Source organism: Lytechinus pictus, chromosome 3 (genome assembly GCF_037042905.1).
Source record: "Lytechinus pictus isolate F3 Inbred chromosome 3, Lp3.0, whole genome shotgun sequence".
NCBI classification, from domain to species: domain Eukaryota; kingdom Metazoa; phylum Echinodermata; class Echinoidea; order Temnopleuroida; family Toxopneustidae; genus Lytechinus; species Lytechinus pictus.
Genome location: NC_087247.1, coordinates 37,447,314 through 37,473,627, shown reverse-complemented (window position 1 = coordinate 37,473,627; position 26,314 = coordinate 37,447,314). Strand labels below are relative to the sequence as shown.

The 26,314-nt window shown below is 33.6% G+C and overlaps 1 protein-coding gene across 1 annotated transcript; it reads left to right on the top strand.

Moving 5' to 3' along the window:
• Positions 1 to 1,018: 1,018 nt before the first annotated feature.
• On the top strand, positions 1,019 to 26,129 carry LOC129257315 (fibulin-1-like). The gene is made up of 18 exons (XM_064096967.1): positions 1,019 to 1,577; positions 3,864 to 4,114; positions 6,460 to 6,592; positions 7,896 to 8,024; positions 8,472 to 8,612; positions 9,544 to 9,687; positions 10,593 to 10,730; positions 11,439 to 11,579; positions 12,316 to 12,450; positions 12,718 to 12,852; positions 13,440 to 13,565; positions 14,157 to 14,291; positions 14,698 to 14,826; positions 15,377 to 15,493; positions 15,861 to 15,981; positions 21,593 to 21,737; positions 22,556 to 22,673; positions 23,276 to 26,129. The coding sequence occupies exons 1-18, from the start codon at positions 1,523 to 1,525 to the stop codon at positions 23,431 to 23,433; spliced, it is 2,451 nt and encodes an 816-aa protein (XP_063953037.1). The 5' UTR covers positions 1,019 to 1,522; the 3' UTR covers positions 23,434 to 26,129.
• The last annotated feature ends 185 nt before the right edge of the window (positions 26,130 to 26,314 follow it).

Sequence of the window (26,314 nt, the reverse complement as noted above, 5' to 3'; positions counted from 1 at the left end):
TGATGAAATTTTCAGTGTTATGCTTGTTGGATTTTTCTCTTTTTATTCAAATAAACTTTTTGTTGGGATGGACTTGTCCTTTAACAATTTTGGTCAGACCATACATCAGCAAGCTTTGTCAATTAAGTTTGAAATGATAATCAGATATACGTCTGTCTGAGTTCCGCGAGAAATGTCTGAAATTAAGTCGAATTTCCGCGGTAATGATGCATTTGTAATCATTCTGTTGAAACCCAACGGAATTCAGGGCCCCCGGAAAAGGAGAACCGGATAGAAATGAATGTAGTGGGGTGTAGTACTTTACGGTGATACAGAAAAGATTTGTTCTTTTTGTTTGTTTGTAAAACAATAAAACACTGGGCCTATATCTCTATCGGAAACGACTTTGAAATATGGTTAGGATCATATTTGAAATTGCAACATTGTAATACATTAGGCCTACTACTGAACATCATGAAACTATGGTAATGGTGATCCAACGAGAGGTAGGTGTTACGATGTACCTTCCCCAAAAGATATAAAGGGTGAGGTTGATTGTCTAAGATCGACTACGCCCGGCCAGTGGCCACGCTATTCAACGCTATTCAACCCCACAAAATGACAAAATAATGTTCGATGCTGCATAACGAAATTCCAAGAAAAATGCCGTTGGCGACAACTAAGGGGCAACTAAGTTACATAATTATGTAGAAGAAGGATGAAAGAGTAAGGATAGGCCTAGGCCTACTATTGATGCTAAACTTGTTAACTTATTAAGAAAACCTGATCAGGATATGAAATCTACACCATTCATAGGCCCTATACTGACCTATTGCCTTAAGTCCGATAACTGTAGATATAAAAGGGGAAATACAATGCTCTGATGTAAATGTCACAGGAAATAATGTGTTGTAAAACAAGCAAACAACGGAGATGTCGTTATGAAGTCTAATCTAGGAAATACCGGTGCGTATCAGAAAATCAGCACAGTGCTCCAAAAAGTTTCCGAGTGTTATCCGGCCCGCGTGAATCTGAAGTCATAAATCAATGGGGTTCACATAACGTGGGCTACAAGGACCAGTCTCCTCTATTTCTGCATGCATCATTTAGAGGCATAACAACGCTGGCAGGGGGAAGAGCAGCACGTGCTATATCACACGGGCATGAACAGATGAAGATGCACTTGGGCAGCGCAGAGATATCTTTTCTTCGATAAAGATCCTTGTTCGCAACTCTCAGCCAATCAGTTGGTGTTTAAGAAGGAGAGTCGAAACAAGTTGGGACCATTCATTCATTGTGAAACTACAAAGAGGATTGTATTTGTTTGGTGGTGCTCTACACAATAGGGAGCTACCTAGTGGATTATTGTACTTGCGACGCGGTGAAGGGGTGAAGTTTAGCCTTAGGGACAAATGTTTTTGCACATTGAATAGAGTTGTGAACGTATCCGGGAATATTACTACACTACACCAACTGATCACAGACTTGGATATCATTAATAAACTTGTCTACTTGAGTTAAGTTATCATTGCAGACGCTAATCATGAATCTCCACATCTTTTGGATAACACTTGTCACTTCTTGGAGCTTTTGTTATGGTAAGTGACCAAGTCTAGAGCATTGTCAAGTTTATGGTTAATTCTATATTATAACAAATTATTAGAATGCTAATAAATTGGCTAACATGGGGCATTTGTTAAAAATGAGAGTATAAACACTACAGAAATTGAAGTGTAAAAGCCATCAAGTAGCATGGAGTTTATTATTTTAGAAATAATATATGGCATACATGTACATGTTTTGTGAGATCCTAGTTTTAAGGCTATTACGACAGTACATGGCTCCCCATGGCATATGTGATATATCTAGTAGATATATCACATATGCCATGGGGAGCTATATCACATATGCCATGGGGAGCCATGTACTGCCGTATTAGCCTTAAAACTGAGATCTAGTAGTAGTAGATATATCAGGTCTCACGCGCGTAAAACATTCCCCATAGACTTGTGTGTTAAAATGGCACTTAAGAAAGATTTATAAAAAATAAATGTGAAATTAGAGGGTCGAATGTTTACTACCTTTGGATAGGATATATATCTGACATTCCATATCTGACCAGAGAAGGGTATTGTAGCCAGCTCATTTTAAAAATAAATCGCCATTTATGAAGATAACTATGATGGGATCAATTCATCAACTGAAACAGTAAAATAGCCCCAATTCTTCCGCCAGTCAAAAAATAGTTCCAAATCATTGATATATCTTCCCAATTTGGGCAAAGGAAGTTCAGTAGTTACCATTTCTAGAATCAGTGTTAGATTTTCAATCATATTCATACACTTTTGTCAATCAGCAATATCAAATTCAAAAAAATCGAATGGGTTGGGTCGAACGAATATCTTTAGCCGTCCTGATGTAATTAGGCTCATGGCACCATCACATCTGCCATGGGGAGCCATGTACTGTCGTATTAGCCTTAAAACTGGGATCTCATTTTAAATTTTTATGTTTTTTTAATTCAAATTTTGTGTTGAAGAGCATTTTTGACATGTAATCTTTAATTGCTATGATTACTAGTCAGATATATGCACCATGGCATGGTAATATATGTGTCAAAATGAAAATCATTTCATGTTGTAATTGTAGTTTGACGTGGAAATGGCTCTGAACAATAATAAATGAGGTGGTTAAAATGGTGAATGGTGAATAATTTGTATATTTTGTGGCCATTGTAAACTTGCTTGTCAGGAACAGGGTTCTATGCAGTTTGTGAGCTTTTAAGCATGGGGGAGGGGGGGGCAAGGGGGTAGACTCCTCAAATAAACTATGACCAAAAAGAGATAGGGGAAGGGAGACAAATGTGGGTTTGTTCTTTTGGCGACCCAAGTGACTGGTTTGCAGATGAAATTTGTAAGTATGGCATATACTCCCAACTTGGCTTAGTATTTTATTTTTTCGAATTTAATTAACAACAGGAGGAAGGACATGCACATGTATAAGCCAGGAAATCACTTTCCCGTTGACATCCATTTGAAGTGATTTAAACATTTTATAAGAAAGTGCTGTATTTGTTTCATCTCACTCAGGCTACAGTTGTCCAGCCATTAACACCCCCCCCCCCCCCCGCCCCCGGCTCATAAACTGAAAAGAAAAGTGGGGGGAAAACTTGTTACATCTGGGTACATACATATAGGTATATTGTAGGCCTATCTATCATGTAAAGTGGTTAACCTAATTTGTCAACCAAAGGAAGTGATTATAGAGAACCATGCTTTCTTTACTGGAAGTGAGGGGAGAGATCTTGTTTTCTATATTGACAAAGATTAGAAACCAGACATGTGCCGAAATATTATGTTAAAAAAATAAGTTCAAAAGTTCAAAGAAGTTGTTTGTGCCTTGGCAAGTGGACATAGGTCCTGCCTACATGAAGAAAATACTGTGGTCATTATTCCAAGCCACATTTAATTCATTACATTGCAAGTCCATCATTTGAATCTGTAACTTGGAAGTTAAATGTCAGTGTTTATCAATTTCAAATTGACATTGATGTATGATACCATATGTCTGATGTGTTAAAAAGGTGGAAGAAAAGTGCCAGTAGATGGGAATATGAATGATTAAATGGTTGATTGATTGATGTGATTTATCAATTGTAAGTATCTGATGAAAAGTAATTAAACATTGTGGAGTGAAAGGCATGGCGTAAGTATACAAAATATAATATTTATAAGCTCGACAAAATAAGCTTAATAAAGCACTATATAGTCAATAGAACAGAAAGCCATTGGCTGTTCATTTAGTTGCTCAAAATATTTTGCAAATTTATGGGTCGATTTTTCATCACATCACCAAAAACATTTGATTCTCTTCCTTTATGGTAGCAAACCTGATAGATGTGATGCCAGACTGCTGTGGAAGGGGAGCCTCCTTTGCCAGTTTGGGTCGCACATGTGATGACCTTGAGACCATTCCTGACATAGCACCTGAAGATCAGGAGACCTGTATGGTTATAATGAAGTCCTGCTGTGCTCACAGTCTAGGACCCGTCTTGTGTGAAAGGGCCATTAATCACAGAATGTCCGTAGGCAGTTGTCACTCTTTTAACAACAGCACGTGTTACTCAGCTGGCAAGGTAAGCTGATATTATTTTTGTTTTTTATATCAAGAGAATTATGCTGGAAATCATATTTTGACATCTGTTAACCCATTTTGAGACAAAAGAAATTGTTCAGGTATGCTTACATGAAACATAAAACATTTCAGATGTACATCGGAATGTAAATCACTTTATAAAGAATGCTTAATTTGTAAGATATAGAATAATTTCAGGTGAGAGTATTCATACTCTTATATTCTATTTAGTAAAGTATATAAACATTTCTAATGATATGGTTTTCAAAAATAATTCTTTAGTTACTTTCATTGTGCTAGACTTCATGTAATCAATAGTTATAATGCCTTTTCCCTGGGTGTTTTTGTTGTTATATTTTCTGAGTACTTAACTGCTAGAATTTGAAGTACTGCAAATTACTGCAAATTATTTGACACAGTGAAATGTTGAATCGACATTGAACTTTCATGATTAAGTCATTCAGTGTTGGTTTAAATGTTTTGAAATGAAAAGAGAGCCTCTAGTCTGAAATTTGTTTTGATCTAAACTAGTGGTTTAACTGTGGGTATCGGTAGCCATATGTGACATACAGTATATTTCCAATTTAAGAGATCCGTTTTGTAAGCATATTTGGCATGATTATGTTTGACACTTACTAATACCTCTAGGAATGATGATTTTATTTTTGACCTTAATAATTTAAACTGAAGAAAATAGTCAACAAAATTTTACTTTTGACATTTTCGGCTTCATCTGATTTTAACAGAGATATATTTAAGACTATGGTTTTAAAGGGAAGTTTATCTCCAACAGAAAGTTAATTAGAAAAAAAAATCAAATGAGATGTTCACTTAAAATTCATCAAAATCAGATGTAAAAATAAGAGAGTTAAAACATTTAAAAACTTTTGCTTGATTTCATATAACAGAAATATGCTGTAATTTCTGGTAGTTATGCTAATTGGGGACCAGATATATCACCAACTCACTATTTATTTTGTATTTTATCACTGTAACAATATAAAATATTTTAATTTTCTTTCGTAGTGTGACCGATTTCTCCGTGAGCATATAAGGAATTGTTATTGTTGAAACCTATAAGAATGTCATTACAGTACATGTAGGTGTCTCCTTGTCAAATCTGCAAACAATGAAATATTTTATAATTCATGGTTCATACAATTGAACTGAACAAGTGACAGACGTGATATTCATATCACTGTGTTGGGCATAACTATTTTGTGAAAATTTTGTGTGTACTGTATCCACTGTGGTTTTCAACCTCCTCTGGACCATTGTTTGAATAATTCATTCTGTTTTATCGCAGGGAAACACTACTTGTGCTTGACCTTCAGTCTTGTCACAAGGTTTATCTTGACAAGATCTTTGAAATTCATTCAAGGAAAGTTCAAGATGATAGCCAACAAAGATGTCAGTTTCAAATTAATAAAAACTGTTACATGGTATATTAATTTCAGTCGTTTTTAATATTTGTCTTCTAGAAAAGAAGTACAGAACTATGATGCATTTTTAACTTGATCATATGAACATGATTATATTGTAGAACTATTAAATGTGAAATATTGCACATAATGTAAAAAGGTGACACACGAAGGAGAACATTTGTCACCATCAAGTTGAAGGTCAGCATATAGCTTCAGCACTTGAAATGAATTCCTACCTATTACCAAGAGTAGCTTAAAGCAAGATAAATTTAAATATTTTGATTCCCATATTTCAACAGTTTTTTCTTGTGAAATTAGATGCAGCATAGGGGGTTCATAATGCTATTTTTGTCCATTATAAATCTAACCTGTTGAATGATGTGTTGAGTAGGTCCATATTTTGGGAAGTGTTTTGAGAGAATATTATTTGTTTTGAAAAGCAACCCATTAAACTGTGCTTCTGAGACCCCCTGGATGGATTCTTTATTTATTTCAAACATAGTATTTTGAAACATTATTGTGCAATTGTTTCACAACAGACGGAATATTATCCTAAGCAGTAGCTACATGTAGTCATGTTGTTTGATACAATCAGATTTAAACCCAATAATTAATAAAACTTAATAGGGAATCATCTTTAAGAGATATTCTTCCCATTGTGATGGGCAGATCTTCTATTTCTTTATAGGAACTTCACTTGTATTTTCTCTAGCCCTGGATGGCATAATCTTCAACTTTGAAACACTTAAAGATTGAAAAATTACAGATAGTATTCCAGGTACATGTAGTAAGTGTCTTTGCTAAATTTAACCAAGTGACATTAAAATTGTATTAATGGTGACTACTACATGTAAATGATCTTGTTTATTGATTTTGTAATATAAATGAAAGTTTTGTTGGGTTGATCTATCCTTTTTGGCAGGAATGCTGTGATTGTTGTGAGATTGGTATCAATGCATATCATGATGGTATCGAGTGTGAATCCATGAGCACAGGTACATCATGTGACCGTGCCTTCACCTACTGCTGTAATGCAGCTGCCTCCAGCTATGATGGTAAGATGAAATTTGTTCACGTCTTTTGAGAGTGAAAATAATTTGATTTGAATGTGGACTAACATAATAAGTATATATATCTGGATAGAGACATCTGAAATGGAAATGAAACACACCTGATACACCTCAACACTTTTCTGCTCTCTCTCTTTCAGCACTTTTGCCTTTTTTGTAGATTCTTTATTTATGGTGCACAATAATATGTCTAAGTTGGTGATTAATCATGATAAGAAGTTTGTTTAGCATGAAGATGAATATGATGCTGATAATAGCAATGCTGGTGATAATGATTTTCATGATTTATGATTATGATGATGATTATAATGATAATGATAATATTAATAATGATAATATTAATGATAATAATAATGATAGTAATGATAATAATGATAATAATGATAATGATAACAATAATGATAATGATTATAGTAATAATGATAATAATAATGATAATAATACTAAATGATATTTGCAATGATGATGATGATCAAGATAATGAAGATGTGATATTAATAACAGGTTTAAAATCAACCCTGAAGACAGCTTAATATCCCTTGTTCCTCTGAGTAAGATTCTGCTTTGTTTATGAACATTTTATGATATTTTGAATGATACTTTAAAGCTACCCAATCCATAGTTTGTACCAGTCAGCTTGACTCCTTTAAAGTACACTTGTTTGATAATGCTAATCGCAGTTTATTACCCTTTATTACCTAAATCTGGTGATAAACTGATGGTACTAACAATAGAGATGAATTCTTACTAGTTCAATACTCAATTGTGTGGCTATTAAAGCTCATCTATTGAACAGTTGCAAAATTGATATTAATCCAAAACTGAGGAAGTGTACATTTAGGCTATTAGTGTCAAATTTGCCATCTTGAATATGTGCAAAATATATTCCATGCATGATATCCAAATTTTTTAAGTGTATTTTTTTTTAATGAGTGCCATATGTAGTGGTAACTTTTGATCATCACTTGGATAATTGACCCCAACCTTTGATTGTGATCTGTCTGTGTTTTAAACTGTGTTTCGACAAAAGAAATCACACTATACTTTTTTATGTTGGCCTACAGGTATGTGAATGTAGATTTTCATTAGAAGTATTGTTGACCATGTTCCTGTTTTCTCTCTTTGTGTGGGTTAACTTGATGAGGGAATCACAGCATCATATATTATACATGCCTAAATTTGTCCTGCTTTAATATGTTAAGACTTGCTTTTAATAAACAATAATGTATCAATATTGGACTTGAGCTTTAAATCAGTGTGAAATATCCGATTGATTATCTCATTGCAGAAAATGAATGTTCCCTGACCACGAGCCATAGATTGTGTACAGAGCGATGCATTAATCTGATTGGCAGCTATGTTTGTGAGTGTCATCCAGGCAATCATTTACTAGAGGACAACATTACATGTGTGTCAGGTAAGATAGTAAAAGTTCTAATACAGGTCATCAAAGTGCAAACAGACCTGCACTCTTTAATAATGTTTGGTTCTGCATGTCTATCAGAATACTGGTTAAGATTATTGATTCATAGTCATTCATACATTAAGTTGCATTGAATGTGGTGAATTAAAGTGAGCTGATCCTTATTCCACATAACAATGCACATTATTGTATTGTTTTCACAAATAATAAATCTACCAATAATTCTTATCAAGTGAAAAATATGTTCTGATGTTGTACATATGAGCATAAGGTAATATTTACAAGTTTCTGCCAACTGCCTATATGTGACCAAATGAGCAATTTTTTTTCTTGCCCTGTTGTTCAAAGTGGCTGCGTACATGTATATGTACAATGGCTTCAGTACACTTTTCAAAGAAACTTGTGTACATTTTAGAAGGCCAATTATCTGTTTACTTGCAGATGGTGACACACGACCCCCTCCTTTGGTCTTGATGTGTAGTCAGGCACCTTGCCAGCATGAATGTCGGCAAGTTGGCAGAGAATATGAGTGCTACTGCCGAACAGGATATCGACTCATGTCAGATGGACATACTTGTGAAGGTAGGTAATCATGGAGCATGGATGTTTTTCATATTTTCCCAGTAAAAAAGAACAGATTTCGACTTGAAAAGTCTAAGAGGCTTGCCCTAAAAAAGTTGATTAAAGAATTTATAGCTTCAATTGTGTAAATTATCCATTGATATTTACAAAAGAGATTTTGTTGAAACATTTTGTCATGATCCTATTTGTTTTCACTGTTTTCTTATTATGTAATTAGGGGTTGTTTATTGGGACCTCAAATCTGACAAACAGGCTAGTATCGACAGATAAGAGATAATGATGTATATGTGGGTTTATTAAAGGGGTACTTGGTTATGATTCTCATTTCAGATGAACTCGAACAGTAGCCTATTATAGTGTTTGGTATTCTAGAGGGTAACCAATGCTAACACTTTTCCTTTGTTTGGCAGAATCACCTTCCCTAAGTTATGAAATAGTTATGTTACCTACCAATAATCCAAAATGTAAGATTTTAGCCTATTTTGTAGCTTCTGCAGTGTCCCACATTCAAACTGTGATTAACCCTATGATATCAGTTTAGTTACCTTGTCCTGTATGATTTAATTTGTACAGCCGTTTGCACAGATCAACAACAATGTACACAACTTGGAAACCATATTAGCATCATTTTGATGTCAAACAGTTAAGTTGAATCTTAATGTGAATCATGACCACATGGAAAATGATTCCTATTGAAAATATTCTAATTTGACTATAATTGATCTTAGAAAGAATTTATTCTTTACCCTACATAAAAAAAAGTTTCAAGCAATGGATACAGCTTTCATGAATCCAGGCATATATGAAGACAGCAGGTGATTGCACTCTTGTCTCAACAAAAGTCACTCCAATTTTGATATTATCATTAAAAGTATATTTGCTTTTGTCGTGTCATGTGAACTTTATGATTTCTTATGAATGATTCTTCCAGATATTGATGAATGTGCTGTGACTGATCAACTGGCATGCAACTATGCAGAAAGATGTATCAATACAATTGGATCATTTAACTGCATCAGTGATGTTGTGTGCAGGAGTGGGCTCAGATACGACCCTACAAATCAGTATTGTGTTGGTAAGAGCCTTGATTTTATTATGCCCTACACTTCTGATTCGATTTTTATTCAACTTTATTTTCCATGTTTGTTTATTTTCTTATTATGTTTTGTGCTGCATCATTTAATCCCCACTTAAAATTGCTCTAGAATAGAAACCATGAACTTCTTTTTTGATGATGGTAAATTTGAGTAGACCTACAATATTTAATGATTCTAATTCTAAGCAGGGAATTATAACACAAACGTGTATGATCGTCAATCTGACAATGAATGAGCACTTGCTTTGTACAACTGATTCCACATAATGATCAGTGCAAAATTAATCCTAAAAAATCTGCCCTACAATCATTTTTTTTAGATTTGTGTTAGAGGGCTCAGTGAATTGGTATCTAGGGGTGATGTATCCCACCGCTGCCACCAGAATGGTGATTTTTAAATATTTTTCAAAATGGCGATACTTCTTGTAGAAGAACAATTCTATGAAGATATGTCCTTAGCACAAAACATTCATGGTAGTAAAATTGTAATTTTAAATTAGCTTTAAAATTTTGGTATTGGTATCTAGGGGTGTGTATCCCACCGCTGCCACCAGAATGGTGATTTGTATATATTTTTCAATATGGTATTGCTTTCTGCAGAAAATTTTTGTGAAGATAATATATCCAAAGCACAAAACATTTGTGGTAGTAGAATGGTAATTTTAAATTAGCTTTAAAGTTTTGCAGGTATGTAAGCTCCTATTTAGGACTGTGACTGAACTGAATGAATGTAAGTTTACTCCCATAAAGAATATGATGAATATTTAAACTCATTATTGAAGTAATAATTGCCAGTTTAATACTTTCTCCATGTAAGATGGACCTTTTTGATTTATACTTATTGACAAGCTAGACTCTTTCAATATCTTGTGATTTTGTGGCAGATATTGATGAGTGCGCAGAGCGGACAGATACCTGCGATGAACTAAGCATTTGTGAAAACAGGTATGCCAGCTATACATGTCGTCATGCTAGCTGTCCTGCAGGTTACTACTATGACAGAACTTCATCGCAATGCAAAGGTAAGGAATTTTTTTCTATCGATTGCAATGATAATAATAATAATTTCTATATTTCCTAACAAAACATTTGTGTGTATTGAAACTTTATTGCTGCTGGGATGACACAAAACCTTGTGTTAAAAAAGTTTAATATTGCCATAACACTGTATCCTTTGGGATAGTTTTCCTTTTGACATGGTGGAGTGGTTTCTTTTTGTATGTACTGAGCCAAACTTTGGATAAATGTCAAGTTAATGATATTCTATTTGTTAAATAAAATCACCCATTGCCGTTATTGTGTTTTTAATAAAAATCCACTACTTTATGATGGGAAGAACCAGCTTGTATGTCAGGATTTATAATAATGATTGCAAATATGAGGTGCCAATTTAATTACAGTGATTTTTGCCTCACCTGCATAGCAGAGCAAGACTACAGACACTGCTTTTCTGATGGTGGCGGCATCATAATGATTGAAATCTTATCCAATGTCACTTGATTAAGATTAAAGGTCATTAAGTTTTGACGAACCCAGATTTTATTATATAAATGGCGTTTTTGTGAATAATCATTCATCTTACTTTTTTTCAAAGTCAGCGCTGCTGCTATAATGAAATGCATAATGCACGCAAGACTGCCAGAGGAGTTCCATTTGTTTGTTTCATTTTTTAAAACATTTTCATGAGTTTAATACTGAGAAACATTATCCTGATCATCATTTTTCCTTAGATATTGATGAATGTGCTAGGGGAACTCATGAATGCCTTGATGGAGCTCGATGTGACAACCTTCCTGGAAGCTTTCATTGTACTAGGATAGTGCCTTGTGGTACAGGATATACAATCAATGCAAATACACAACAATGTGTTGGTAAGACCAGCAGGAAAATCAGTGAAATTTTTATCTTTCTCTTTGTCTGTCAATCTCTATCTCTCTCGCTCTCTCTTTCCTTTCTTATTGTCATTCCCTTTTCCATTTTAACTCATCCAAACCTGTCAAAGCTTACCAATATTTGAAAACGATATCTGTCTTTTATTAAAGTTGGTTCTTCTAACAGCTGAATCCATATTTCCTTGTTAGATTGTATAAACAATTGTTTTTGGTTTAAAGAAAAGATAATGCTTCTAATTATCTATGGGCATTATTTTCAATATATATATATCATCTTTATTTGCTAAATAATATACAATTATATGTGGCACTTCTATAAAATGGAGAAAAAAGAATCATGCACAAAAAATGCAAATTAAATACACATATATGGAGAGAAGATAAAGTAATTTGAAAATACAAAATATGTAGACACTCTTTCAACTGATTAATTTTTTCACTAATGAAAAGCTGAGCCAAAATTTGAGAACATTAAATCTATCTAATGAAATACAATGAGAAGTACCTGTAATGACTGTTTACAATCTCTCTTGCTGAGAATACATAGAGTCAACAACTTCATTTTTCTAACCTATCTATAATGCATTTCATTTAATTTTGTTACCAGCTGCAGAGTTTTTAGTAGACATAATTCTCACCATATATTTCATCTTGACTTTTTTACTGGAATATTTTGAGTTATATGTTCACTATGTTACCCTTTCTTCTCACATAGATATTGATGAATGTAGTCAGGACAGCCACACCTGTCAGAGGACAGAATTTTGTAGAAATATCAGGGGAAGCTATGAATGTGTGCCATGTCCACGCGGTTTCAGGACTGATGGCAATGTGAACAGGTGTACACAAGGTAAAGAAATGAATCCAACTTCATAAAACTTGTAGGGCTCTTTACAGAAAGGGTCACTATCAATTGCAATTCCATTTATCAGATGTAATTTGATTTTTCAACCAGACAGAATTGTACATGCAGGACTTGCATCTGATTTCTTCAGTAATGTTTGAATGCAAATTTTAAATGCAACCATGCCCTATTTGCATAATCCACTCCAATTTTTCTTGATTTGAATTGTTTTGTTGGTTTGGTGATTATTTACTACTATTAATTTTTTCTTAGATATCAATGAATGTGAGGAAGGAACATTTGAATGCAACGATGGTACCCGATGCCAAAATAATGTTGGAAGCTACACATGTATTTCTGTGTGTTTAAGTGGCTTTGAGTACAGTAGAATTCGCCGTGCTTGTCTGGGTGAGTTGTCATTATCAGAAAGCAACATTTTCTGTTCTTTGTTAATTGTTAGCATGTAGGATTTTCAGAGCTCAATTATATCATATTTATTTAAAGCAGACATATTGATAGTAAAGCCTCGACACAAAGTAAGTGATTTGCCAGCTTTTTGTAAATAAGCTTAGGGCAAATAAAGATTGGTGAACGCACAAATAATCTCATTTCAGAGGTGACAAAACTTGGTATCTCAAACAAGCGTAAAAATCAGGAGAATGAAAAAAACATGGCTGCTGTAAAACTGTATTTTGTGGAAAGACCTCCTCTTGACACTATAATGTGACATAGATTTGTAGATGACATCACTTGATGGATTATTTAGTCATTTAAATAACAAGTGGTCTTTTTAACAAAATTTGTAAAATTTTGTATATTTTCACAGGAGAATACATATGCTGATATACACGTACTAAGTGTGTTTCAAATCATTTTTTTTTTCATTTGTGATTTGTACTCGAGTTATTGACAATTTTTTTGAGCCACTTACAACTGTATCTCTTTTGAATTGTATGATTTCACTCCCCTTATATATATTATCTTTGAATATATAGATGTGGATGAATGTCGGAGAGGGATTGCAAATTGTGCACCCTATGAAATCTGTCAAAACACAAATGGAAGCTTTACCTGCGGTTGTAGACGAGGATTTAGACTAGGCTCATATGGGCGTTGTGTTGGTATGTATAATTTATCGCAAAGTAAGACTTTCATGATAGGATATATGTGGCACAAGTTTCAAATGTTTCAGCCAAAACCAAGACATAGGTCTTGAGAAAGGGTCCTAGACAAAGACATCATAATTTGAGGTCAAGGCCAGCTATATTGCCAGTGCTACGTTTGCGAGTGAGGTGGAGGGATATTGGGAAAACTAGATTATTTCCAGTTGACCTAAAATAGCATTTTGATGTTAAAAAAAATAAAATCTATGTAACATTTTATTCAATAGCGATAGGAACTCCTTCAACTGAAAGTGAGACAGGAAATTAGTAAATTGATAATATAAAAATCACTCAAATGAAACACAAATTCGACTCATTTTCAGCAGTAAAAATGACGGCATTTGTCGCTGTCTCTCTCAGGCTTTAAGCAGAGACATCCCGACATTAGCTTTTAAAGACGGAGCGGAGAACAAAATATCTGACCTCGAGGCATACAGCTCTTTAATTCTTTTGTCACTTTCATTCAAACAGATATGAATGTACTCGCACATTATGTCCTGTATTTTAAAAAATATCTTGATCAATCATCCCCATTTCCCTTGTTTGCAGATATTGACGAGTGTCGAGAAGGATTGAGTGAATGTGAACCAAACCAGAGGTGCTACAACCTTCAAGGACAGTACCAGTGTCGCAACATGTGCAGAAATGGTTTCAGGTTCAACAACTTAAACAACTTCTGTGAAGGTAAATATCTTTTCACCATTTGGGATTTAGATGTATGTTGCCCGCTGTCAGTATAAGAGTCCGAATATGTTTTTTAAGACAGATAAAATCAACTTTCTAGTATTCAATTGGTCTACAGCTATCTAAAGTATATTTTAATTTTTAGTGATTCGCAACCCTAGCTATTTAATTTTGTAAAATATTCTTCATCTTCTTATTATTTTCCATTACTATTTTGCAATGCAATTACACAACATTGGTCTCAAAAGCTTCAGGAGACTTGGAAGTAACCAGTCAGTGAGCAGCACATTGGATTAATTGCAAACGGTTGGACATTTCATTTTTTGTGACAAAGAAATTTCCATTCTTTGTATTGTACCATCATGCGAGACATCACTTTATGCTGAAAATGTTGATTTTCTTTCAGATATTGATGAATGTGCCGAGGGGCTTGATATTTGTCAGAACAACCAACGGTGTATCAATCAAGAAGGTGGCTATGTGTGTCAATGTCCTCCAGGACACCAAGCGAATAGAAATCAAGCTACTTGTGAAGGTAACTATTAAGATTTATTTTATAAATGAAGAAATTATTGAGGAATCAAGGAGAGTTGCAACGCATTGACAAGTTCGAATAAAGTTTTTGATCAAGAGGTTTATAGGTCATATCTCGCCAATATTATTCTATCCACTAGTTTGATAATAGAATACAACAATTCTATGAAATTATTCTAGAATGATCTGTAAGATACCAATAGCATTAAATGCATGTGTTTCATCGTTGCATGTTTCATTTCTTGTTAAGTTCATACTAGCAGAACAAAATGGATTTCAAATACAGATTTTGACCACGGAGATATCTTTTGAAGATGTGAAGTTTGTTTTTATGATACATATTATTGATTGTTGAATCAGTAGCAATCATTTCATTTACCAGTTTTTATCTTATTTTTTTGTTTGTTACTTATTTGAAGAAATTGAAATATTATTTACAAATTGCAAAAATATTAATACTTCATAAACTCTGGTCACGAGTTAACATACATTTGCAATGTATATAAATATTTAGTATTATCAAAATGGGATTTTTTTTGTTCTTTGTTCAGATATTGATGAATGTAGTCTTGGATTATGTAGAGGAACATGCGAGAATCTACCAGGCTCATACCTCTGCACCTGCCCAACCGGATATGCTCTCATGGAAAATAAAGTCACCTGCAAAGGTAAGAACATTGTCTACATCAAAGTCAATTTCAAGTAGTCCAAGTGAGCAATAAGTATTTAGAGGAAATCTGAAATGAGGAAAACTAGCAGGAAAACATGTAATGCTTAAGTCCTTGAAAAAAATGTCTTCTGATTGTCTTGCTTATTCTGCTTAAAAGTTTTTAATTTAAGTATGACCTAAGAAGACTTACCATCTCTTCAGAGGGACCCATGTTGGAATCATATCCAAGGCAAATGTCCTTGCAAGGGAGTTGTCATGTTATAATTAAAATTAAAGATTACATTCACAATATTAGTACTAGATGTGTAGCATGTAATATTTCTAACTCCTACTTTTTTTGCTGTCTTGATATCATGTGGATTTAGACCTTGATGAGTGCACAGATGGATCTCATACTTGTATTGGAGATGAGGTTTGTTTCAACACACGTGGGGGATACAAGTGCCAGAGCATTAACTGCCCAGAATACTATGAACTAAGAGCAAGGTAATAACCATGATAAACAACCTTTGCTGAATTAGAGATTTAGCAATGATATATTACAGCAAGCACTGTACTACATTGTGCAAATTTATGTTTTCTTATTGCTCTTAATAAACCAATGTTATTTTATGCTGTTTATTTGCTTAACAAAGGAAAAGAAGATTTTCTTATGGGGGGGGGGATATCAGCTTGCTTTCATTGACTGAATTAAGAAATCACAATGTGTTTTGGGAAGGCTTTAAATTAGTGCAAGCTAATTACTGTTCATAAATACTCTTTTATAAATTTTATTTTGTATCCTTTTTATTTTCATTCAACAATAAAAAAAAAAAAACGAGTTATAAAATAACATGGTGAAATACTGTATGCTGTTATATTACATGAATATAATAAAAAATATAAATTGTAGATTTTATTAATATTGTCTAATGTTTATGATTAACCAAGCCAGCAGAGATAAAGAAAATTATAAACATCTGGATATACATGTAAATGTGTGTGTATATATGTATATATATTCAATCCTCAATGTTACCTTAAATGTGCTCAAATGATCTCTGTTAGTTGTTTGTCATTGTAATGCTAAATTAAGAGCATTACCAATGCAGTGCTTTATGCTCAGTGACTCGGCTTTTCAGAGCAAATAAACGTGATCAGCATAACCAGCTTAGCATGTGGAGCCTCAGTTTATGGTAAGTTTAAATCAAATCAATTTGCAATTAACTGTGCTGTTAATATTTTCCAGGCTATATATCTGTAACTTCGTATTTAAAAAATTATTAGTAAGCTTTCTGCACAGCATATAATTGTGATTTATATATACTCATATATGTGCAATTAAGAATAAAATTATGACATTGTTATGGAAAGAAATTGGACTACTTGACCTGATATGTAGAATAATGTCAAACGAAATAACGTTACGTTGTCTAACCACTTAAATACTAAAATTGTGTACATGCATGAATTATACCATTAATGTTTTGATGCAGTTGAAATTTAAAATGATGTATTTTGTTCTGATTGATTGTAATTATTTCTGATTTCCATAACTGTTGAATTGTATTGTTAATCATGAAATATATGAGTATATATGTGTGTACAATTTATTTATGTAAAGCCTTTCATATAGTAGGTACAAAAGAAGTCATTGTTGATGTGCTTTATATGAAATTAAGGTCAATTTTTCAATTGTAAAGAAATTGCACATAACATGTTCTTTTCATATCTTCATGATTATATTTTTTATTTTGATGAAAGAATATTTATAATTTTATTCATTTCAGGAGAGATTCGGTTTTTACTATTTGGGAAAAATGACATTCTAAACAGAGATTCTAAATTGACATTTTTGCATCCGAAATAATCAGTTTGATTTCATTCCTTTTTTATCCAGTGTTGACATGTGCATCCGTGTCCCGTGTGAGCCAGGCAACTCTTACTGTTTCCAACAACCAGTGTCCATCAGACACAGATTTATTGCCCTCCCTGCAAACTTTGACAGGAATCGAGTCATCTATAAGATTCAAACAGAGGAAAACCCCAAGTATGACTATTACTACCGCATGCCGAGAGGGAATCGAGGGCAAGAGTTCAGGCTGGTCCAGAAGGGCCCAAAGGCCAGTATCAAGATGGCTCGCTCCCTGGTGGGGCCTCTGGATTATATGATCTACATCTACATGGAGATTTACTTGAAGGATACATCAAGGTTGATCGGGGAATACCTAACCAAACTTTATGTCAATGTATCACCTCATGATCATCCATTTGTATAGATGAGACTGTCATAGAGAGAGGATTGTAGAGTGAATAAGGATGAATTCATGAGAAAACTTATTGCAGAGTAAAGAACTTGGTTGAAGACTGTATAGATAAGTATCATGGAGACTTACACAACTAAATGTACTAGAGTGTCATGGAACGGTTTTCCAACACTTGTTTTAGATATGTAGTTTGATGTATCCATTGCTTTACAGTCTCACAGTGAAGAGATTATTCTTACCAGAGCTTTGGTAAAATCCATTTCTATCATTTGTAACATTTATCATGTATAGAATATTCACAAAAACATGGCAAGTAATGTTTTATGTATTTAAGTTTTATTATGTAAAATGGATGAAATACATTTAATTTTGATTCTATGTTTCATTCCTATTTATCTGGAGAGGACTATGTATCTATCAAGAAAGTGTTATGCATATTATATTTGCACTCATTGATTACATTGTTCTTTTAACTTCAAATTTTCCTTAACATTAAATTTGTAATTTCTGCTACATATGGGGGTTATGTAATTGTTTACAGATGACATAAGACTGCGTGAATAAACTTCATTAATAGCTCTCTGTATCGTTCCAATTTTAGTATGCGTCAACATCAACAATAATTTTTTATCGACAAGTTGGAATAAGTATATTTTTAAAACTTTTTCTTCAGAATTATATTTTTTGTATTTAATTTCCATACAATAGTAATTTCACAAGCTTTTCAAGAAATCTAAGTTATTTGTCTTTCTAAAGTAACAGGGTATTGAATTGCAATGGAGTATCTTAAAATTGGGCGAGAGCATTTTTATTGCGATAGATTAATCATCAGTAGCTCAGAGTGACTTAAGCATTTGTCATCAATTGTATGAATAGATGGTAATGACTTTTCTTACAGCCATTTTACTGAAGTATTTTGGTATTTTATCTCCTATCGTATTACAAAAAAGCATTATAAAGGAGGAAGCAAAATGCTAGTAGATTTACTAATCCCTGTTGATATTCGCCATTGTGCTGCTGAAAAATACTTTTTTGTGGACAGAAGGCATATATGCATGGGATAAATGTTCATATACTTTTATTTGACGTTGCATATTGTGGAGCGTTGTGGCCCAGTGGATTAGTCTTCTGACTTTGAAACAGAGGGTTGTCGGTTCGAATTCCAGCAATGGCATAATTTCCTTCAGCAAGAAATTTATCCACATTGTGCTGCACTCAACCCAGGTGAGGTGAATGGGTACCCGGCAGGATTAATTCCTTGAAAGCGCTGAAAGGCAGCTCAAGCTAAAGCCGGGGTAATGATAATAACATCGCGCCTCGGAATATAATATTTCTAGATAGATGGTGCTATATAGATGCCTATTATTATTATTATTTTGTCAGTTATGATTACATAATAGTGGTAGCCAATATTGAAAGTTGTTTTGATATGCATGTATAAAAAACATCCAAGGGTATGATTTGTATACTAGTATATGATTGTAAGAGGTGCATTGTTTTGTTTTCATGAAAAGTAAATGTAACTTGAATTTATTAGAATTAACTTTAATGCTGATGTTTCAAGTCATTAAGTAATTAGTTACAACTTCATTGCATAATCAAAGAAGATCTACTTTCTTCAGGGATGCAGTCGGTGCAGGTACTTTCGATTCATTAGGCCATTGGAAGTATCCTTCTCCCAAAGACTTTGTACACGTGCCTCGGCCCGAGACCAAGGCCGGCCTCTACCACATCCCTGAATATCTATACATGTCACATATTCTTTCTGTGAAATTTATTCTTTACATTATTTTTAATAGATATGATGCTTATTGAAGTCTCACACAAAATTAATGACTTAATTAATGAAATGATCTAATTAAGAATGAGTTGTAAGTTTATTCACTGTGACTTTGTTTATAGTTGTGAATTTCTTTATGTACATATTTTTTTATATAAAATATCAAAACTTTATCATTTTATCATGTTAATTGATATCAATGTTTTGTTCCGTTAATAATAAACTTATACACACTTAATAAAACTTTGTTTTTGTCTACATGTTTGATCATCAATAAGTACATTTTTTTTGCATTAGATTTCTCTTTTTTTTTATTGGACTACAGTAAAAAAAATATACATATGTACATGTATATATACTTTGAGTAGCCTTTTTGTTGATCCGTTTTGGGTACATTGGGTACCATGACAGGTATTCAAAATGAAGGTTTAGTAACACATTTAAAACCATTTTATTTTCATTAAGTAAATATTCGTTTTAAAAATGTTCTTGTAGAACTGAAATAGATTAAATGATATGTATTCCAAATAATTTACATACTAGATGTCGGCAGAATAAAAGTTATTATTGTTTCCTTGTAGGAGTCATCTTTCATATTTGTTTGGCATTCAGTCCATTAATACTTGCTGTTGAGTTTACAGTAACATCCATCCAAACACTTTCCCCGTACTATCTTGCTGAATAGAATATGGATGATGTTCAAAGGCTGTCAAATAAAGTGTGCAAATATTACCTTTCCACCCAGTCTAATCAATCTAACACATTCAAAGGTTTATATTACTGTGAATGCTAAACCTAGGGATGCCAGTTGGAATTGATCAGAGGGCATGAAAATCACCTAAATACAATATTTTGTACACAAAAATGCTTAAACTATGGCCTGAAAATAAATTGCCAGAGCCTGAATTCAGGCTTTTGCCTGAAAACTGGCATCCCTGTAAACCGCATTTGAGTGTTGTTTGAATTTTATGGAAGGATTTTTTATGGATGTCTTATCATTTGATTTTTACTAAATTTACTAGACTTATGACTATATCGCATTGAAAAATTGTAATGCTGTTTGATTAGTATGAACATTTCTGAACAGTACCGAGAGGTTATTTGACTATTTAAATATCATTCCTATCTGTTAAGGGGAATTAGTTAAACAACTCTTTGTAATTATCATATGTAAAGTAATCATGTATTTAGTGTTGCATTAAGATCTCTGAACTCTGGCCAGGGCAGATGATATTTTCAGTTGACATCCTAGTATAATGGACATACATTGAATTGTGATTAAAACCATTGGACTTAATGAATCAGTCTGGTAAACTTCTTGATAAGATTTGAGAATGAAAAAAAAATCAACCAATCAAATTCAATACTCCTCTTTTTATATGAATGTAATGAAACATTGAAAGCTTTGCTCTCCACATAGGAGGGGAGAAATCCCCCCCCCCCCCTCCTGGAGGTGCTTTGCATGTACATACCACCCCCTCCAAAATTAATCCTGGTTTTATTAACCCCCTGTCTTTATCATCATGATATCATCAGGAGATATAAAGTGAATGATGATGTTAACAGATTGCATGTGTTAAGTCATTTAATACATGCAATTATCTTAGGATTTGTTGCTGTGGTCTCACTGTCATTTTGGTGGCAGCAGTGGGATTAAATCCCCACACTAGTGTTGTGGTTGCATTTGCTTTTAGGACCAAAATAATATATGTATACATTAGAAAAATTGCAAAAAACATAAGTAAAACATCATGAACTAAAAAAAAACAATGTTCATGGGTTGTTAATTTGGTGGCAGTTGTGAGTGTAATTTAGGCATGCAACCGAATGGGTTGGTTACTCAAGCCACAACACTGCAGCTGCACTCAATTAGCACTAAAATTCCATAGTTGGGCTAGGGAGAAACTCTTGAGGTTGAAATGGAGTATATATTGCAATAATTGAAATCACCTGAACGATGTCCTATTAAATGTATGTGTGTCAACCTGTATATAACTAGTAAATGCATCTTGGTTTGGTACGCATTCATTGTTACTATTTTCATTTATTTTGTTCCATCTTTGATTTTTAGCAATGACATCCAATGTGTAAAGCGTTGTCCACCTAATGCACCAAACTGCCCTCGTGGAAACCTCAACAGTACCATCAGTCATACATTTGTGGCTCTTCCAAGTATTCCATTCCTGCGTCAGCCAATCAGACTGCTTACCATAGGGGTAAGTGCATTGTTGCTTATGCTGTATCTTTATGTACATTATAATCCCCAAATGTATTAATGGTAACATGGCTTGATTGTGAAATTTCAGCAAGTTATACAGTGTCCCATATCATCAACAATTTGTTTACTACAAGTGTTGTAACACTAGTAGTAAACAAATTGTTGATTATGTAATGTCTGATCTAGAGATATGTAGACTCTAGATGAGACATACACAAGGGTACTGGTATTTGTAATCAAGAGAGAGAGAGATGTAAATTAAGAAAATAATTAATTTAAGTTAAAACAGTTGCAAATGCTTGATAGAGGGGTCCCAGTTAGAATTGATCAAAAAGCCAAAAAAAATGCTAGAGTTTGTTATTTTTTAGACAGTTATTTCCCAAAAAGTAAACTGCTGATTTCTAACAGATATTCTTGAACCTCAAATTGTGATTTTAGAAGTGTTATCTGTTGAAGGGGATTTACATGTATCAACATGACTCATATCAGTAATTGTAATTTCTCTGATATGTTCAGTAAAATTCTTTGATTAGCCAAAAATCACTGGTCTGTTATAATGATAATATCATACAATGCCAGCTAGTTAGTACTTAGAGCTTTCTTGACTTATTGCCCTAATGTTTCTAATTTGCATTGATACTAGGGCCTATATCACAAAGCATAGTGATTGATAGTACAGTTGATTTGTATTATTACTTCATTGCACACAATGATCAATGTAATTAAGTGTAAAAATCAGCCCTAAGATCAATTTGTATATATTGTGTAACAGGGACATGCTGTTTAGTAGCTTATGCACTGTGTTTCTACTTACAGCTTCCTAACTACAGAAGTGCTTATGGAGGACATTCACAGACATACTTCAGATCAGTCAGTGGCAATGAAGACAATTACTTTGTCATTACAAGGTTATTCCCAAGAGGTTTACCTACAGGTTAGTACAAACAATTTCTTTAATCTCCTGCGTAGAACAGGTATCTGTTCTATTCGAGTAATAAAGCCAAGCTTGAACTTTCATGCCAGTTCTAGTCCAATCCAATCAAGTCTAGAAATTTGTGGGTCCATGTACAAGGGCATCACAAAAGTTAAATTTGAAGAGACTTTAAATAAACAAGTCACAAAACGGTGTGTGGTGAAAGTGTTTCACTTTATTAGGACGACATAAATATGTGAAGGGGGCTGAACTCAAATTGCTGATGTCTACAATATCTTCAGCAAAGGAGGCTAGTATATCATGCATTATTTGTTACTGCTGAGGGCATGCTGCAGTCTCAAATGCGCCATTCAACTATTTCAAGTGATCTTGCTCACCCGTCACATCTTATGCTTGAGTGAAACTTAATTTCAAAAACCTTTTCAATCTATTCTTTGATCCTCTCCCTGAAATTCTACATTTACTCGAATTGTAAAAGGCATTTTTAAACTTGGTTCTATCAAACTACTAAATTCATTTCCAGCAGACTCACTTCTAACTTTGACGTGGACAGTCACATTTTGAATAAAGAATTCAAGTTTCATTGTTTATTTGCATACAAGGTTACGTGTCCCTCCAAAAACCTATCTCTGGACCCTATGAAACCGTTCTTCACCTTGAGATTGTCACAGAAGTGAGGAATCCAGTCACCCGAATGACGGAGGTGACAGCAACTTCTTACCTGATGATTCATGTAGATGTAGGAGAGCATTCTTACTAAATCCAAAAACCAAAGTGGATCATGATATATGGAATGCCACTGGATATTCTTGAGACATATGGACAGATATATGATAAGGTAGTTAACAATGAAAAATATGAGTCATGAGGAGGGTTGTTAATTCAAGCAATGACCTCTAACTTGCAGCCTTCTGTCATACTGGAATGATTTTATATTGTAAGGATTGAGCATTTTTCAATGTTTTTATCATATTACTATTCATGAATGCAATGTGAGCCGTTATGTAGTGAGAGGATTTTGTGCTGTGTTAGCGTGTCATAAGAAAAGGGGCAGTGGAAAAACACCTAGTGCCTGTAACTTAAAAGCTTCGCAATATATATAAAAAATTGTGATTGCAAGTCAAAATCACTGATATGCATACCGGTATTGTTGAACATCCTCACTATCTATCAATCAATCAGAATTATACTTTGAAATTTGCAATTGATCACAAATCTCTGTTACATTTGCCCTGTATAGGAGATGGAGCGAGTACTTAAGTGGGTTACTGTACAAGTAGTACAAAACAATCAGAAGCAATCTTTGGGATTGGTGCTAAAATACTGTATATTGTCTGAATTCTAATGTTAAATTATGTACATAGACATCTTTTCACTGTGCAAAATAATGGTGCTGTACTTCAGTGTGCATAAATTTTTTTACCATACATTACATGTATCAAGTAAAGTTCAAATCTTGTAATAATCATTGATAAAAAGTTAATGTCAATTAGTCACAACACTCCACATGATATGACATATTTTCTGATAATATTCAGTTTAAGTTGTGTGACAGTTTAAATTGTACATGTTCAATGGCTTTTGAGCTCAGAGATAACTGATAACATTTGCATTTATGCAAATGTTATCAGTTATCTCTGAGCTAACTGATAACATTTGCATTTATGCAAATGTTATCAGTTATCTCTGAGCTCAAAAGCCATTGAACATGTACAATTTAAACTGTCACACAACTTAAACTGAATATTATCAGAAAATATAAGATAACATTTCCATCGACTCTTATCCAAGTAATCTTGGGCAAAGGTCTCATCTGGTTAAAATCCATGAACAATGTTTATTTTTTGTCAGAGTTTACTCTGAACATGACCATCATAATTGATAAGTTTTGGTAATGCATCCATGAATGACCAAAGGCAACCTATCCCTCCCCCTCCCCCCATAAAAAATAAAAAGTAGTCTAGGGTAAAATGTGAGTCACTGATTAACCCAATTTGGTCATTATCTTTGCCCTCGAGTGTTCGAAGTCCTGTGTACATTTAGGCCCGAATTCACAAAGATGGACTAAAGTTATACCGGGGTTTAATTTAGCCATGGGTTAACTAATACCCGGGTATAAAGTTAGTCCACCGCGCTATTCACAAACGGTGGACTAACTAATCCATGGACTAACTTTAGCACCCAGGGTTAAATTTAACCCATGGCCGAGTAATATCCCGGTATAACTTTAGTCCACCTTTGTGAATCGCAAAAGTTAGCCCCTAGGGACTAACTTTAGTCCATGGATTAAAATGACGTCAAATGACGCATTTTATACCCCGGGTATAACTTTAGTCCACCTTTGTGAATTTGGGCCTTAATGATTATTCTACATCAAACATTCATTTTCTAAAAAGGAAAATAGTATTTTCATCTATGCAACATTACAAAAATAATTAAAGGTAAGGTGTTTGTTGTGTTTTACAGATTACTGAGGTCATTACATACATGTTTCATACTCTTTCATCTTATTATATGTATGACTTGTAGAACTATTGCTTAGGGAACTACACTATTTAATTTAATTTTATATCAGAGTTTATTTGATGCATAATGTAAAAATGTAAAATACTTTCAAAAATAGATTCCAGTCTAATTTTCCTAGAAGTCAACATCTCCAAGTTTTAAGCTATAAAGGAATTGTGGAGTGAAGCCGAAGATCAATATAATAGAAGTGAGATTTTACATCAATTTGAAGGAGACTGATGTTCTTAAATTAAAATTGTTAAGTACTCTAAATGTCAATTCATCTTGTAGTCTGAAGGATGATTTGTTGGTTAATGATAGAGTGTGACTTGTATTTTTTTAATCATCTCAAATTGAATTTATTATCATGATTTCTTTTTGTATTACCAATCATGTTTATATACTCCTCAACTTGTACATATTGTGTTTGTTTTATATTTCACTTTTTATATAAAGATTTACAGTTACTGTATGCCTCACTTTACAACACTTTCTTAACCAGCATTATGCACATCGAAAATCAAGAGTTGCTTAACTCAATCATTTTTATAGCCTATAATCTAGGTGGAGGTTGCAACTATTGTATTTGTTTTTACAAGTTTGATGCTATCATGCAAGACGAAAGCGATACATTTGATGCGGCAAGGCTAAAGAGGATGTGAAGCAAACACTGCCATTCCCGTCTTGTGTTAGTCATTGTTTTCTTTTTTTATTGATGAATGTCTGGTGAAAGTTTTCCATATTGAAGTACGGTAGATAAAAAGAAAACCACTACTTAAGCAAGAAAGTGTAGAGGCATTGGTTGCTTCACACTCACTTTAGTCTTGCGGTATCAGACGTATTGCATACATTTATGGGTAATAAATGCCGCTGCAGCCTCCAACTAGATAATATTGGCTTTAGATTTTGAAGCCTAAGTCTCACTCATCAAATATATATTTTTAAAGTAAAGACTTATTTGTTTCTTTGTGTGTGTGTGTGTCTTGTAATGTTACATGTGTTTGGAGGGTATCTATGATTTTGGTAATGATTGTGCGATCCAGGGGTCACATTTAGTTTCTTCAGGGCTCAATCCTGGTAAAGGCAAATGACTAGATATGGTAAAAGTATAAGTGTAAATTTCAAAGACATGACTG